The 17,195-nt window shown below is 44.1% G+C and overlaps 3 protein-coding genes and 1 long non-coding RNA gene across 7 annotated transcripts in view; all 4 read right to left on the bottom strand.

Annotated features, from left to right (window-relative positions):
* The window catches only part of nr2f5 (nuclear receptor subfamily 2, group F, member 5), a 62,544-nt gene extending 53,169 nt beyond the window's left edge, over window positions 1-9,375 (bottom strand). The window contains exons 1-2 of the mRNA XM_019863793.1: window positions 9,274-9,375; window positions 46-209 (exon numbers count right to left, since the gene is read on the bottom strand). Coding sequence (XP_019719352.1) covers window positions 46-161 — 116 coding nt within the window. The 5' untranslated portion in view covers window positions 162-209; window positions 9,274-9,375. The remainder of the gene's footprint in view (window positions 1-45; window positions 210-9,273) is intronic.
* bola1 (bolA family member 1) lies at window positions 8,020-9,375 on the bottom strand. The gene is made up of 2 exons (XM_019863794.1): window positions 9,274-9,375; window positions 8,020-8,584 (listed from the first exon to the last, which is right to left on the bottom strand). Exon 2 carries the CDS (start codon window positions 8,551-8,553, stop codon window positions 8,116-8,118), a length of 438 nt encoding a protein of 145 aa, XP_019719353.1. The 5' UTR covers window positions 8,554-8,584; window positions 9,274-9,375; the 3' UTR covers window positions 8,020-8,115.
* A 558-nt stretch (window positions 9,376-9,933) lies between these two features.
* Window positions 9,934-11,927, bottom strand: LOC109512219 (uncharacterized). Its single transcript, XR_002167480.1, has 2 exons — window positions 10,821-11,927; window positions 9,934-10,729 (listed from the first exon to the last, which is right to left on the bottom strand). It is a non-coding gene; the product is annotated as an uncharacterized LOC109512219 (long non-coding RNA).
* A 28-nt stretch (window positions 11,928-11,955) lies between these two features.
* sv2a (synaptic vesicle glycoprotein 2A) overlaps window positions 11,956-17,195 on the bottom strand; it is a 19,058-nt gene continuing 13,818 nt past the window's right edge. For 2 of the 4 annotated variants that reach the window (XM_019863788.1, XM_019863790.1), the window contains exons 11-13: window positions 15,337-15,543; window positions 14,893-15,052; window positions 11,956-14,656 (exon numbers count right to left, since the gene is read on the bottom strand). In XM_019863788.1, the coding sequence (XP_019719347.1) occupies window positions 14,473-14,656; window positions 14,893-15,052; window positions 15,337-15,543 (551 nt within the window). In that variant the 3' untranslated portion in view covers window positions 11,956-14,472. The remainder of the gene's footprint in view (window positions 14,657-14,892; window positions 15,053-15,336; window positions 15,544-17,195) is intronic. The other 2 variants (XM_019863789.1, XM_019863791.1) reach the window with 2 other exon arrangements.

Raw genomic sequence — 17,195 nt, 5'->3', positions numbered from 1 at the left:
GTTTTTGTGCGTGGCGCAGTCAAAAGTGCGCAAAGCGTCACTTACGCCACTCGGAGGAAGACGACGACGAGCAAGGCGAGGAGGTTTGCAGTCTGTTGATGAGCCCAGCCGGGAGCCGCGTCACATCCATCTTGACTTGTGTGCGACGGCCACTTTGCCATGATGATGATGATGATGATGATGATGATGACGACGACGACAACGGCGATCTGTCAAAGAGAGTGAGCAGAACAGGTGTGAGCCGACCAAGCATCTGGAAGATCTTTCAGTGAGCGTATTTCACTTCCCCAAGTTCAATCATCACCTGATGTGACGATTTTCAAATTTCCACGAGATCAACTCCGCATTTTCGGATCAATTTTACATCGTGAGGAATTTCACAATACAATTGGATTAATTCCACATCGCGTTTCTAATTTCACATAACACTGTGAAAATTTCCAAATTTGAACGTGATAAGTTTCACGTCGTCATCCGATCGGTTTTGCATTGTAACGCGTTTGATGCAAAATCGGACACTCTACCATGGTAAGTTATTACGCTGAAATGTACGTTTGGCACGTTGTGGATGACATCGTCCCTGCTTTTGTTTTTCCAAAGTAACGGCTTGTTATATAAGTGTGTGAGCGCGCGCGCGCGCAGATGCAAAAACATCTCGGGAGATTTGGATTAAAGCAAAATAAACAGAAGGATTGGAGCGCACCCTGGCAACGGATGTCCCAGAATTCAATAAAAAGCAACAATCGTCGCAGGGGAGAGGATTAAATCTCGAGCTGTGTGTTTTTTGAATGTCGGGGGAAAAGGGTGGATTGGGGTGAAGGGGGGGGGGGCTCGCGACAGATGTGCCAGACAGATGTGGATGCGCACAACAGAGCCGACACGGAGGTTGGTATTATGGGAGCTATTTTAAGTGGCTTGCTGCGAGATGACCAAGTAGGTCAAGAGACTCAAGGCGGGAGTGACGGCGCGCACAAAGCAAGCAAGGGGAAGGTCAAGCGTGAAATACACCCTCTGTGCCACACACACACACACACACACACACGCACACACACACACACACACACACACACACACACACACACACACACACACACACACACACACACAGCCAATGCGAGCCCCCCCCCAAAGGGATGTAGACGCGCAGTGAGGCATGCGTGAGTGTCGAGGTGGAGTGAAGGATACTAATCCAGACAGTTGTTGGGCAAAACGCCGAGCAAAAACAAAATCCCCAAAATGTTTGTTGATGTCAAACTCGACGGTGTTCCGCCGCTCGAGTGCGAGTGAACATTTCGGCGACTAAATATGTATTTGATTATTTTCTTCGTTTCATGTGTCAGTTTGACACGGCAAGCGGAAAGTTTGCTTGAAGCAAGCACTCTGTTCCTCTTCTTTGGGGAAGTGTGCGAGTGAGCGTTGTCTTACTTTTGTTTCCCCCACAAAGTGATGCTGTACAATCGGCTCCTTTTTTTTTTTAGTTTTTTATTTTGACAGCAAGAAAGTGAGAACAGATGTTCCAAGACAAGTTTGTGCTCGAGTACATTTGAACCTGTTGAATGCAAGTGGCAGAGGTCACGTGGTTGCACCTGGAACGCATCTCCCGCTCTGAAATCTCCCCTTAAAACAAATCAGCAACATGTAGCGCCTCTCCCCAAACAAATAACCTTATCTGCGCTAAAATGGCAACAAGAAAAAAAAAACAAATCCCATGATGACTATCGCGGTTCACTAAACTTTTTACACACCGCGTGACGGTTCAGCGTGTCAATCTACAACTTGAGACGGACTCTGTCTGGTTCAAAACTCCAAAGGGGGGTCACGCCTGAACATTCCCTTCCGCTCGGTCGTCCTGCCCTGAAGAAGAGAAGGATGAGGAGGACCTGACAGCCATTTTGTCCCCTGATGAGCACAAACAAAAGTGAGGGAGAAGGAAGAGAAAGAGGAGGAGAAAGACGGACTGTTTGGTAAACAGCGAGAAAGCCAAAAATGGGAGAAGTCACTCGGGAGGAAGTGGAGGTGCAACCCGAGGAGCTTGTGTCAAGCACCTCAAGCGAGGAAAGGAAGGGGCAACGTTTTACAGAGCGTTTTCCAACGGGTACTCGGGTTTCCTCCACACTTCCAAAAGTATGACTATTACTTGCTGCTCAGGTGCGAATGTCAGCGTGGAAGCTTGTTTGTCTGTGACACAGAGCAGCAAACTAGACGAGAAGAATGTTGGGCAAAACTCGGAGGTAAATAGTCACTTGGATATACGGGAACGAGTATTGCATTGGGCCTGTTTAGTTGGGAACCTTCTCTGCCTCTGTCAAGCTCGGTGCTTCCTGAGGGAAGTCGTGGCGCTCCGAGGTCCGACATTAAAGGTCAAGGTCAAGGTCAAATGTTTATTTCTAGTGCCCCAAAGTGCTGTACATATTCAAATATAACGCGATGAAAAAAAACAATAGCAAGAGACCAAAAAAAAAAAAAAAAAATCATGAGGGTTACGTTCAAGAACATCCCTGCAAGAAGTGAAACCCATGATGTAAGAATGTAAATACACCCCGGGGGTATTTTTTTTATAACATGCGCGGCGCTTACATTTTTTTCTTCAGTCTTTAAACACTTTTAAAATGATATGAACACATTAAAACACGAATAATATCTTGACAGAGCGGAAGAACAACCAATAACACCAAAATATTGAACAGTGTAACAATGTACTAATCTCTCTGTTAACTGTAATCAAATCCCATTATTTTCCATCTCACAATATCCATCAATCTTTATGCCCTACAATATACACTGTAAAAATCAACCTTCAGACGTCGCTTGCTGTAGGTGTGAAAAGCAGGATTAAAGAGGATTTGATCATCTTCAGCAAAAAACTAGGCGGAGCGAAAATACTTTCTGTTTTCAATCTTCTCTTTCGTAAAATTGACACCGCGGCAAATTAAATACTGCACCACCATCTAGTGCTCAGTAGGAGAATTACACCCAAAATGAACAGGAGGTTGAACAAAAGAGTTCCGAACTGTACAAAACAAAATCTGCAAAAGCTGGAATCAGCGATTGAGAGGAGTTTACCGTGCGGGGAGTTTATCCTTAACTTTCCTGGCACATTTTTTTAGTTTCTTAGTTTTTTGGGTTTTTTTTTAACATTCGAAATAATAACGTGCTGTTTCAGCTTTTGAGCATCACGGCTATCATGCTCGTAATTTAGGCCTCTTACTATTTTTGTATCCTTCGGTGGCTGGTAGGAAAAAAAATGCTAATAAACCAAAGCGGGAAGGGCTCATTTCTTTATTTGTGTTTCCATGTGTGTGTGGGGGAGTTGTTAGGTTCAGAGAGCGGCTAAAAGAAACAAGAGGTCAGGCTGAGACAAAGGGGCTCCGAGATCCCCGGGGTCAAAGCGCCCGGTGTCCGCGGTCGCCGGGGGCCCGCCGTCGCCACCCGACTTGTATGGAATCATAACCGCTGCGTTTTGTGCAACTATATCACCACGCTGCGGACACGTGAACAATAGATCACGTTTTTGTGGCAGAGTGTCTGCGGGGAGTCCTACAGGGGGGCATGTAGAAGTGTTGAGCTTAACCCCGAGTTTGCCGGCCTGGAGTGCGCTTGACCCTCCCTCACCCCACACCAAATTGCGTACGGCTTATTAGAACGGGCCTGAAAGACGTCCCGGAGAGGAAGAATCGGAGAATTTATCTGCTTCGAGGACAATGATGACACAAAGTGGGCGACTTGGGAGGCCCGCGGTGTTTGATGTCCAAACTTTTCTGTAACTGTTCCAGTCTCTCTGGTGCATATGACCATGCTATTCATTCATTCATTTTCCGATCCGCTTTATCCTCATAAGGGTCGCGGGAGGTCAAACTCAAGGCCCGGGGGCCAAATCCGCCCCGCCAGGTCATTTTATGTGGCCCGCAAAAGCAAATTTTGTTTGTCAACTTGCTCAAATCTGTACTGAAATGTCAAATTATCATGTGCAATGAATAACAGTGAGATTTTGTAACGCAGTTTACACTCACTTGAACAATAATTGAACAAACCATTATAATTGACTTGACTGATTTCAAAACTAATAATCTATTAATTTGTTGGGTACAAGTAATAACTTTGTGGTTTCACTGTCATAACGGCCCTCTGAGGGAAGATGTAACTTCAAATTGGCCCACGACTAAAGTGAGTTTGACACCCCTGCCCAATAAGATATCCAAGCTATGGCTCACGTACCCATTTGGGAACGATTGCAAAATGGTCCAACCAAATATTTTGTCAATGACACCAAGAACGCCAGCACGGGTTCAAAGTGCAAGATTACGCCGGTCGGTCCGAAGCCTTGCGAGGGAGTTTGGAGAGGCTTGGCAAGGAGTCTTATCTGCAAGCCATCTGCTTTGACATGCAGGCTCCTCTGGTTTGTGTCCTTCAGGGCTCATGTCAGTTGGGCTTACAACCAAGGCCTTGGCCCCCACAAACCAGCTGAACCAGGGCACCTCCCCCCACCCCCGCGCCCCCCAGTCCTGGAAGAAAGAACTCCCATGACTTTTTTTTTTTCGAGTGGCCATCATGGGATGGACGCTAACCCGAAACGTCAGCTGATTTGTCAGGAACGTAGTCAGAGGTGGCGCATTCCCTCTTTTGACAAAGGATCGGCACATCTCAATGTTGGGGGAGTCCAAGTTGTTAACTTGTGAACGAAACACACAAAAAAAGCAGTGTGTTATACTGGCTGATGATTAACCCGATCGATGCAACAACTGAGCGCCATGTGAACATTTGCGTTCAATGCAAGGGGAACGGGTACTTCAAGTTTGACAGTAAACTTCAACTCGGATTGGCAATAAACTGCTTTTGTCAAATTATCTATTGGGCAAACTGCATCTTGTTGTCAAGTATCTCAAGTCAAAAAAAAATGTCAGCAGAGCAGCCCGTGTCTCAAAAAAAGTCATAAGGGGGCAGCATGGCTCAGGTGGTAGCGGTCATCTTCCAACCCGATGGTTTTGGGTTCCATCCACAGCCTTTATGACCCTTGAGCAAGGGTTTACGAGATTCCGCGTGACTTTTCCCCTCCGGTGGCGTTTTGTGCCTTTCCAGGCGTGTAGATGAGATGAGGCCTAATGAAGACCCGATGTGAGTCCACAGCGCTTCATTCCGTCTCTAAAAATCCTCTGACCCCTTCCTCCATTCTGGGGGGGGGGGCCTCCCCGGCTGGTGTTCATCAAACGAGGTAGTGTCCCTCAACCGCCCCGAACGCCCAACCCACCTGTGTGGACTTTGCGCTTAATCCCTCTCTGACCCCCACCCCCCCCCAAAAACGCCTCTTCTCTTGGGTTTGAATACTTAGACTAGCGAGTGTAACTAATTCTTCCACACAAGGACATTGTCTTCTCTCGATCTCTCCTGTTGTCCTTCTATTTCAAGTCGACTATTCACTCATTTCATTAGTAGAGTTGGGGGTGTGGAGGGGGGGGAGTTTCCAATTAAAATACCATAATAGCCTATTAGTATCCGCCTAGCGCAATTCTGCTGTTTCAAGTGTTAAAAGTGATGAGATGCGGCATTTTAGCACAATGTGTGCCGTTCTCGTCAAGCAAAAGCACGAAAATGTGTTTAGCAGGCTGCTCGGTATGCACACACATGCTGCCCCTCCCCTCCCCCGGGACCACCAGACCGACCGTCCCCATTTGTTGTACATAACCCTCACACACACGGCCCACAGCCTCCCAAGAAGTCATCCCTGGGCATAAATCAGCAGGCCGTCTCCATCGCGGGAACCCTCCCCTGCTCAAGATCTCAGTCGCAGCCTGGCACCGTCTGCCCTGGCCGAGGTGGTGACGCAGGGACTACGTGTGCAAAGTGGTTTCCCAGCGACCCGGGTCGTCCGGGGTGACATGGTTTAGGAGGGCCAAGGCCTAACTACCATGTCATATATCCGATACTAAAATGAAAAATACAGTAAACTCACGATAGGTGATAATCCGCAATTTTTAAAGGCCATATGAAAATAAGATTTCGTTTTGGAGCAGTTTACAGCACTTGGTATTCTCAGTTGGACTCAAATCCAAGCAGCTCCAAAACAGGCCAAACCCTGCCTGGCTTCCAAGATCAGATGAGATCGGGTGTTCGCATGGTACTAAGGATGCCTAAAACACATTTCAATGTATTTTCAAGTATCCCTGAGTGTCTGTTGTCACTCTCTTGATGTAAAAAAAAAAAAAAAGGAGACTATCCAATAACTTTGCTTAGAAGAAACAAAAGGACAACTTTCCTGTTGGCACATTCTAGAAATATTTGTCACTCCCATTTGAGGGTTAGTGCAAAACTGACATAACACAAAAGACAAGGAGTGCATTTTCTATTCAAATATCAAAATTGTCAACCAAACAAGTCTGCTAGCTTGATGCTAAAATGTGCTGTGAAATTCCATTGACCGGCCATGCTGCAGTTTGCATCTTCCATTGGAAATGTTATCAGATGTTTTCCCGTTTACGGACAAGAAGTCTCATATGAAATTCTTGAACATTTTGCATTTCGTTCCATTACCGTATCCCATTGCGAATCGAACATGATTTTTGGTTGTCAAAAAGGTGTCCCGCTGGCGAACAAACGAGGAGAGTTCAAAGAGCAAGTCATCTCCCAAACAATCTTCTTCTTTTCATTTGCGCTGAATTGCGTCACCGCAGGCTACTGCTGAAAATTCCTCAACCAAAAGACACTTGTGACTAAATTACTACTCTCACACTGTCAAACCCAAAAAAGTAAAAGTCCATCACTGGTAATTTGTTACATTCCACTTGAGGCAAAAGGGCTTGACCTGCCGCACCTTTGCTATTTTGCCCAAAGTGCCGCTCGGTGGCTTGATGTGCGGCCTGTAAAACGGCTGGAGACAAGCCCCTGCGCTCCAAAGCTTATCTTGGTGGTTTGATGACACCACTTGATATTGCTCTGTCCCAGCACCTGCAAAGGATGCCTAAATTTCAAGCCAGAGGTGACAAAAACACGTACGCGATATACTTAAGCAGAAGTACAGAGACGGTGAGACCGTCAGGAACGGAACTGGAGTCTGGCTCGTCTGTTTGTGAACATCAGGGCACGAGTTGTGGCCTACAGCAGCTCCTTGCGAGTGTTGTCATTTTGCATTTGCGTGGTTGACACATAATTCAACACAAGTCGGGCCTCGGGGTGGTGCGAGGGAGGGGAATGAGGTCTGACCGTTTGACTTGTGTGACGAGAGTGCCGTCGAGCCATCGCAACATTTGTCAAAATGCTCAGATGGGGAATAAAACACACTGCAGGCGCAGCCTGTTCTCACGCGGCGTGACGCCAGTGCTCGTCATGTGGGAACCACTTCGTGGCTTTTAATGTCTCTCTCTCTCACACACACACACACACACACACACACACACACACACACACACACACACACACACACACACACACACACACACACAAACACACACAGACAGACACACACACACACACACACACGCGCACGATTCCAAGTACAGCACATTTTGAAATGTAGTCCTGCAGTTCAGAAAAATGACCCAAAGCAATATGCCGTAGCTATCTGTAATAAGACTAATATATTACTCGTCTTTAATATTAGTATATTAAAAAAAATGGTGCTTTTGCTTCTCTTTCCATTGGAATCATAATAATGAAGCCATCAGGCCATTGCCAAGTTTTTTGTGCACATGCTGCCCTCAAGCGGTAAAGCAGTGGTACTGACGTTATGGAATAAACTATGAATGCATGAAAAAAATGACTTCCCTATTCTGTTAGGGCGAAACAAAACATCAACTATGAATGCATGAAAAAATTACTTCCCTATTCTGTTAGGGCGAAACAGGACAGAAAATATATATATATACGCATGCATATACATTGATTTTTATAAGGTATATGATTATAAAACAATGAACACGTAAAGTATTCCAATGAGAAGGAGGCATCCTATAAAGTTAAAAATGATATTTTTCGAATTATTCCTTTTTTGACTGTATTCATCAGTGTGTAAAACAAGAACAGACAATGTTTTGTGCATTGACATTTTTTATTAGGCTACAGTGGATGTATAAAGGCTGACAAATTCAAATTGAAAGTAAAATAAAATACACGGTGTCCAAGACGTTAATGTCCCGCTTTCAGTTTGTCGTCCACAGATCGATCCCCGCGCGAGCCCCCCAAACAAGGGGGGCTCTGGGCCAGGCTGGGATCTCCACGCCACTGCTCGGGCGTCTTGGCTTGGATGGCCAGCGCGTGTATGTGAGCGCTCAGCTCCACTTTCAGGGCCTCGTTGACCAGACGGTGGCGCTGAAGCAGCGACAGGCCCTGGAAGCGGCCGCTGACGACCAACACGCGAAAGTGTGATTCCGAGCCGGGGGGCACGGCATGCATGTGGCTTTCATTGTGCACCTCCAGGTGCTCTGGATGAAATGCGTCCGTCAGTTTGCTGGTGATGGCGCCCTCCACGGGCCTTGCGGCATCCATGCGGGAGGCCAGGCGGGCCACGGGGCCGGAGTAGATGGGATGGGCAGACCGATAGCAGCGAAGGATGGTGGGCAACATCGGACGATGCGCGCAGTACACCACCTGATGGCTAGCTACGTAGTTCATACATATACTTCAGTGATGCGCCCTCTAGTGGTATGCAAAAGTACCACTATTCGGCTGTATTTAACTTTGAAGACCAAGAGTAAATTCATAATTTTAATTTGCAATGCCACGAGTCAAAAAAAAAATCGGTAAAAATTACCTTGTCACACTGTAAAGAAATTAATTTGGACTGGTGAAAAAAAATGTCTCAACAACAAAACAAGTATATTTTAAAAAGAATAAGGCGGTCAGGTTTCATAATAATACAGTACTTGACTTTCTCATTTATGGGGAAGCTGCACACCCAAAACGTCAACATTACAGCGCTGTTACAAGCATCCACCTGCGTCAAGAAAGGCTGCTGGTCTCAAGCTGACGCTTATGAAAATGTTATTTACTGTACTGGTTAACATTTGAAACTTTATTCTCAAAACATTGCCACTGAAACGTCCAACATTAATTTTGCGTAACTCACCTCGGCCAGCTGGACTAACCTATTGCTTGTTCAGCTAGCATTAGCTGCTAGCATTCCCATAAACATCGCCCCCTCCCTTTTTTGTTGTTGTTGTTTTTCGACCTAATTATGCCGTACAGCCCCGCTGTATAGTCAAATAATCATATAACCATCGAGGGATTCGAATAAAAATTTTAAAGTGAAATTCGAGCTTTAAAAAGAACACATCGTAATCTCACCTTGCTGGTCGTGACGCAGCGCCGTCGCTCTCGTGACGTAACAAGCAGGGCGGAAATGAAGTATTGTAGTTTTCGCCTGTTGCTTGGCAATTCCAACAGTTGTCCGAGGTTTGTGGGGTTACTCTGCCGCTCGGCTGAAGTGAAACCTCAAAATAGCCGTGATAATAAATCCGAAATAATACAAAGTGAGGAGAAAATACGAAGACGCTCTTTCCATGGCTTCCTTTTTTTTGTTGACGTACTAGCGTGCCGGATGTTTAGGCTCAGGAGGGACTTGTAGTTTTCATCTAAAAAAAAAACACTTTTCATCTCCTGTATTAGGAGATACGTCAGAGGTTAGGCAGGCTTGTATACGTGTCAATGTGAATCAAGGTAAATGGATTATATTACACATTTTGTTATTTTCTCTTTGTGAACAATTCAAATAATGTATTCAAAGGTCCCTTGACGATCCATTAAATCACTGACAAATATAATGGCCTTCTCAAACCAAATATTTTTTAAAGGCTGATTTTCTATTTATTTCTATTCTTGTAACATTTTCTACATACCCCCTGCAATGTGCTCACGTACCCCTGGTTGGGCAACACCGGTTGACAAGAAAATAGTCATAATAATAACATAAAAACTTGACAAATGTGACAAGGACAGACAAAGATGCTCTTTTCATCATAACTTTTATTCCTTATGGTTTTTCCATGATTCTAAAGGGTTGATTGCAAACCCCATGATGAGTTTTCAGAAAAATATCACACAGCTTTGAAACAAAAGCACAGTCTCACTTGGGTTTACGATGAGCCATCACACTGACATATTTACTGAGATTCCATTCTCTTTTAGAAAACACAAAATCAAAGACAACATACATAATTTTACACATCTTTTGTTTTGTTTTGTTTTTTTACTTTCATATCCATGATTGCACACACAGTTGGCTATGCTTACAATGAAACTACATATCCTACAGCACAGTACACACCGACAAAGATGAGCAATCCTTTGTTACATTGAACAAATGAGGGAGGGAGGGGGGCTTTCGGGATTTTATGCGTGTGTTTGTGTGTGTGTGTGTGTGTGTGTGTGTGTGTGTGTGTTTTCTTTTTGTACGCTGGCAGAGGGGAAAGAAATCCAGACAACTTATTGCTTTATTATCTTTTTGTGCTCGCCACGACAGTTGTTGCCATGGCAACCGACTCTTTGCACAAAATGAACCCTGAACCAAAGTTAGGTAGCCTGTGTACCAGGAACTTCCAAGTTCTCGGCACTGCTACTTCCTTGAATAAAATGGATCCGATCTTCTACGTTGTTATGGGTCTTCCTTTTACCCCAGAACTAAATTTAAATATAAACAGAGGAGAGGCAATCCGAAGCTGAGGTTCCAGTAACTTTTAGCTCTTGGTACCTGGGTTTCCTGGAACTTCCAGCTTGAAAGCACGAGCAGGGTCTTTTTAGGACCCTGCAACTAAATTTAAATAGACGAGAAGCAATCTGAAGCTGAAATACCAGAAACCTTTGGCTCTTGGGACAGTAGGTGTGGCTCCTGGAACAAAAGGGTCCTAGTTAGTCCCTGGACTGCTTAAAAGTACTAGCAAGGTCCAAGAACTAAATCTGAAACTTAGGTTCCAGGGCCTTTTGGTTCTTGGTACCTGTGATTCCGAGAGCTAAATGGATCGGTGCGACCCTGGAAAAGTTCCGAGGTCTGGAGTAAAGTTGCATTTATTTATGTATTTATTTATTTTGTATTTATTTTTACATTTTCAGTGTTGAACGAAAAACCTTGAAATCCCCGCAGAGAGTTTTATGTTTTATTTCTTTTACTGGTTGGCATTTTCACAGATGAAATCTGTGACAGTCTGAAACTCCAGTTCCTGTTTCTCGAGGTCACATGACCGACGAGCACAGAAAAAAAAAAAAAATCTTATTCTTGTTTAGTTGGACTATTATGATCCTCAGTTGTATGTACATATGTTCATATGTACAGAGCACACATGGCATTTGACGTGTAAAACTGGTGGTAGAAAACATTTGGTAAGAATTAACGACATGAAAAAAATGGCACACTGAAATCGTCTTTTAAAAAAAAAAATCAGTAAAAAGAAAAAAATGGAACGGGCAGGTCAAGGGCTGCTTTGTCACAATTGTCTGGTTAGGTAGAATTTGTGCTCTTGAATTTTGGCGGTTTGCCCAGCATGTGCGTGTACGCATGTGCGTTTAGTGCAACGGGCCATCTGTCTGGGCTCGATTCAAACTTTATTTAAAAAGCAGCCGCCGCGACTTCACACGCCTTCACCTCTTCCACATTTTTCACAGCCTTATTCGAAAATGGATCCAATCCACTTTTTTTTTTTTCTGCACTCAACGTCCAGAAGTGATACTATGTGTACAAGGTTGTTGTTGGTTTCAACGTTTGCAATAAAAACAAATAATAATAATAATAACAATAATAATAAAATAAAAAGCACCAACATAGCTTCTGGCTCCCTGACCTTCTGGTAAGTTCCTGGAGCGTTCTATTAAAATTTAAATGTTGTCGAAAAATGAATACATTCATTTTTTCCCCTCAAAATGGCACAAACAACACCCCATTGAGAAATATGTGATTTTTTGATTTTTGACTTTTTAATGCATTTTTAGAAATTGGACTCAATCACAGGGTGGGGTCGGGTGGGGTCCCCCCCCCCCTTTTTTTGCACCTATAGGGAATTAAAAGGTTACAATCAGATTTATTGGTCTTTTCTCATTAGCCCAAGAACAAAAGACAATCCTGTAATATGAAGCTAAAATTCCAGGAACTTTTTGTTCTGCGTAGCTTTAGTTCCTGGCACTCCAGGTTTTAATCCACTGCATGAATGGTCTTTTCTTTACCCCAAAACAAAATTCAAATAAATGATAGAAAATCTGAAATTGTAGTTCCAAGAACTCTTAAGTTGTTGTCATCTTTAGTTCCTGGAAGTTAGCTTCAGGGTATATTGGTTACCGGACCACTGAAAGTATTAACCGGGTGTTGTTTTTAACCCAGAATTCAGGTCAATTTAAGTAGACCGGAGACAACCTGACGCACAAGTTCCAGAAATTATTTCTGGGGACTTGTAGTTCCAGGAATTCAACGGTTCCAATCAAATATTTTCAAAGGTACTACTGTAAAAGGGCCTTCTTTTTGCCTCAAGTGAAAAAAAAAATCACAATGGAGTTTTGAATTTGAAAGGAAAAATGAATGCATTCAATCTAACAGAAATTATTTGAATCAAATTTGACATGAAACACGATGAAAGAGAATCTGGAGCGAAAGTTTCAGGAATTTTTCAGTTCTGGGAACTGACGAGTACCAATCAGATATGTTGTTGACAAATGTGTGATCGTAAATTTACTTTTCAATAAATTAGCAAAAAATGGAATTATAAAGAATCTCCGTCCATGTTTTTTGGTTGTGTTGTGTGCAGAATTTTGAGTGAAATAAATTGAATCCTTTTTGGGATACGGCGGTGAACAAATTCAAATAAAAATGGAATTGCGACTGCCCTGTACATAAAGTTGCATCTAATATGGCTGCTATCCTATAAAATGGCAGTTTTCGACATAAACGATGTGAACGGATGTGAACGACGGTTGCTGTGTTTTTGTTGAATCTACCCTGTGCTGTTACACTCTCAGCCCTTGGCAGTGAATCTCATTTTCACACATGATTAGCGCCACCTATTGGTCAAGCCCTGCAGGGTATGTCTAGTTTGGTGAAATTATTTTGCCAACCCCCAAAAAAGAAAATCATCAGTAATAAAATGATGATGGGGGGGGATATTGCACGGGAAGGGTTCCATATTGCACGACAATCAGGCTAACATTCACTTCACACAGGTCGTTATCATAATTGTTATGAAGATAATTTCATATATTAGGCGTATCTTGTCATCTCTTACGTAACACATAATAATAATGTCGCTTTTCCACTGCACCACGATGCTCTTGCCGTACCAGGGACTATTTCTTGGGCTGAGGGGAAGAATAAACAAATGCTAATGTTAGCATAGCCTTAGCTGTACTCCATATTCTCCACTTCGCTGCCCTCTGTCTCGTCTTGGATGAAATTGGTCTCCTCCTCACCCATGGCTAATCTGGAAGGAAAACATGCTTGCTAAGTTGATCTTCACCTTGCAGCCAAGTGGAGACTGTGGCGCCTGATGTTGTTATCCAGCTGCTCGCAGTCTCCTCTTGGATAAAAGTCGCCTACCTTATTTTGCTCCATTGTGCTCATTTTTTTTTTAGATAGATGTTATACTTTGAGCATGGTTTGAAACATGGCTTGAGCAACATTCCTAAGATCTCTGCCACACCAAAGGTATCGAATTTTTGTCAAACCAAGTCACGTGAGACTCCGCCTGCTTTCTGACTGAAAGTTTGCCAGCTTTTTGAACGCTTCCATATCAGCATTTGAAGTCAGGGCCAAATGGTCTCGATAAAAAGCTGGAATTTCAACACACTTTGCAGCAGCGCGGGCAGGTTGATAAACAAATGTTGAGGTGGTGGCTGACTCGGTGAGAAGAGAGACGATTGTCGCTTCTTTGTGATTCTGTTCAAATGCTGGAGTGCTTGGGTACCTTGCGGTGGAAAAGCGGCATTTTGAAAAGAGCCTGGTCTCACATCTGTACTGTACATGGTTTTGATGCTTTTTGAGTACATGTAAATCCATACATGTACATACATACACTTGGACATGCATAACACGAGGTGGAGGTGGGCGGGGCCAGGAGAAGTCCTAAAAAGCCATTTCTCTACAAAGGGATTTACGATATGAGAGCACGCACACTCGCACTACGCTTGTGCTTTAAATGGACACTTGATGACTTTCAAGTCGACGTTAATGAACGTAAATCATGTTTTTAAAGGGCAAGAGGGGCTTCGTTTGTGCCCACCACAACAAAAACAAACCCGGAATGCTTAAGTGTCAACAAAACGACCATCGATGAAAACGCCTCTCATTTTTTTTTTTTTCAAAGAAAGGCATCAAATGGAATGATTGGTGTATGTGAGTGGACAAGCTATCGGATTTTGTATGGCTCACCATCAGGAGCCTCCCAGTTCCCGGACCCCGGACTTCCGCCACATTTTTGGAGGGGGTGTCTACAAATTGTGTCATGATTCCATTCAAACCAATTGTGACTAAAGCTCCAATCTCACCTCCGTAAGCTCCCCTATGGCCTTTTATTATTGCAGCACCTGACCCCTGGTCTCAGGTAGTTTGAGGGCCAGGAAACTGCCGGCCGCCAGCGCCCCCGAAGCGAAGAGAATGGGCACGGCCTTGGTGATGCCCACGAACGACGTGAAGATGCTTATTCCCAGCACCGCCGCCAGTTTGCACAGCGCGTTGAGGAAGCCGAACGCCGTGGTCCTGAATGCGGGAAGGGGACGTTTAGAGAACCACATTCCTTGCAAGTCACATGAGTCATACCGGTCTTATTTACTCATTCAACTACAGTGATACCGCAGCATCCTCGTCATTTGGTGCCATCAGAAAAGCAGACGCGCAACCCACCAAGCAAAGCAACAGCAACGTCATCACACAGTGGTCCGACCACACTGCATCGACGTCACTTCAGTCGTCGAGGAGAATCGGCATTTGCGTACCTCTTGTCGGAGGGGTAGAGCTCAACGGTCAGCACATCCAGGGCGTTCCAGGAGGCGATGCTGATGCCGCCAAACAGGCAAAGCAGCGCGATCATGGCTGACTCGCTGTTGCCGAATGACAGGAAGAAGCAGCTGACGCAGGAAATCACGCTGGAACCCGCTGGAGAGAGCAAAATGACAAGCGTTGGAGGCGGGGCCAGCAAGGTCTTCTGTGCCGGCTTAAACACTACCAGGACCTACATTCACAACCCAAATGTTATTTTTTTCCTTTGATGAAATGGATATGAGTCATCATGTGTTGTCATGTACAGTATGTCTAATCCACTAACGGATTTTAGAATAAATACCACAGTGCTGGACCACGGAAAAGTGAGAATCCAGGATTTTTTTTCTCTGCGGGAACTAATTAACGCACGGCCTGCAATGGCGGAAAATATTGTTTACCGAGCATCCTGAGCCGGCCGATCTTGTCCATCAGCAACGCCGACACGATGTTGCCCGGTAACACGGCCAAGGTCCCCAGGAAGCTGACAAAGTAGACCATGTAGGCGTTGTTCTCATCGCTCACGTCGCTCAGCAGGCAACCCTCCTTGTTGTGCAGGAAGGTGCTGTTGATCAGACGGCTGTTGACCAACCTGTACTTGAACAGGTCTTTGAGGAGCAAAGTGCAGAGGGAACAAATGCCAGGTGTTAGACCAGAAGGACGGTTGGAGATGGGCTTCAGTGAAATTTTTCGTACACGTTTCAAAACACATTTTACTCAAAAGGCCAGGAAGTGTCCGTCACCCGGTAGTCAGGCAACAGAAAGGCCCCAAATTTGGGTGTTAAGTGTGGCAAAAATGCTTTAGATTTGGGTGTCAAGTTGGCAGGAAGAACACTTGATGCTAGGGCAACACAAAGGCACCACACGTGGGTATAAAGGAGGTAGAAAGGATCCAAATTCAGGTGTTGAGGCATCAAAAGGTATCAAATTTAGCCATTCCGCTTGCAAAAAGGCACCAAATTCGGGTGTTAAGGTTGCGCAATGAGATCAGATTGATCAAAACGGTGTATAAAAGCAACATACATCTTTATTTTCACATTTAAAAATATATATATGTCAGTAAACTCCATATTAACAAGTAATGCGACACAGCGGAATGTCTAAATATTTGTAAAAATTGTCTTGTCGTTTGGGTCATTAAGACAAAATCATGAAAAAGTGAAGCAACCTATACAGAATAGAGAAGAATTAAAACATCACGAGGAGCTGAAAAGGATCACATCTGAGCTAAAGTAATGGACAGTAGCTTTCAAGGCTCCTGAACCAACATGAGCTTCAATACTGGCATACTCGTGTCTCAAGGCTGGGTGAATAGATCAAAAGGTATCAAATTTGGCCATTCCGCTTGCAAAAAGGCACCAAATTCGGGTGTTAAGGTTGCGCAATGAGGTCAGATTGATCAAAACGGTGTATAAAAGCAACATACATCTTTATTTTCACATTTAAAAAATATATATGTCAGTAAACTCCATATTAACATGTAATGCGACACAGCGAATGTCTAAATATTGGTAAAAATTGTCTTGTCGTTTGGGTCGTTAAGACGAAATCATGAAAAAGTGAAGCAACCTATAGAGAATAGAGAAGAATTAAAACATCACGAGGAGCTGAAAAGGATCACATCTGAGCTAAAGTAATGGACCAAGACTCCTGAACCAACAAGAGCTTCAATACTGCCATACTCGTGTCTCAAGGCTGGGTGAATAATGATCTGTAGAATTCTGATTCTGGAGAAGGTTGGCTTGGAATTGTGGTCCACATGACTCAAAAAAGGGGAACTACTTTAGAGACTCAAGAACTCAGGGCAGAACCCAAAATCAAGCGCGGCATTCTGGTGTCCAAATCCCGATGATCTGTAGCATTCTCATCCCGGAGAACATTGGCTTTGAATGGTGTCCCAAAGGTCTATAAAAGGAGGGCTCTGTCTGATTGGTAAAAATTGTCTTGTCGTTTGGGTCGTTAAGACGAAATCATGAAAAAGTGAAGCAACCTATAGAGAATAGAGAAGAATTAAAACATCACGAGGAGCTGAAAAGGATCACATCTGAGCTAAAGTAATGGACCAAGACTCCTGAACCAACAAGAGCTTCAATACTGCCATACTCGTGTCTCAAGGCTGGGTGAATAATGATCTGTAGAATTCTGATTCTGGAGAAGGTTGGCTTGGAATTGTGGTCCACATGACTCAAAAAAGGGGAACTACTTTAGAGACTCAAGAACTCAGGGCAGAACCCAAAATCAAGCGCGGCATTCTGGTGTC

Source organism: Hippocampus comes, unplaced genomic scaffold (assembly GCF_001891065.2).
Source record: "Hippocampus comes isolate QL1 unplaced genomic scaffold, H_comes_QL1_v1.1 scaffold249, whole genome shotgun sequence".
Classification (NCBI taxonomy): Eukaryota; Metazoa; Chordata; class Actinopteri; order Syngnathiformes; family Syngnathidae; genus Hippocampus; species Hippocampus comes.
The sequence above is the reverse complement of the archived record's forward strand: the minus strand, read 5'-3'. Positions and strand labels throughout refer to the sequence as shown.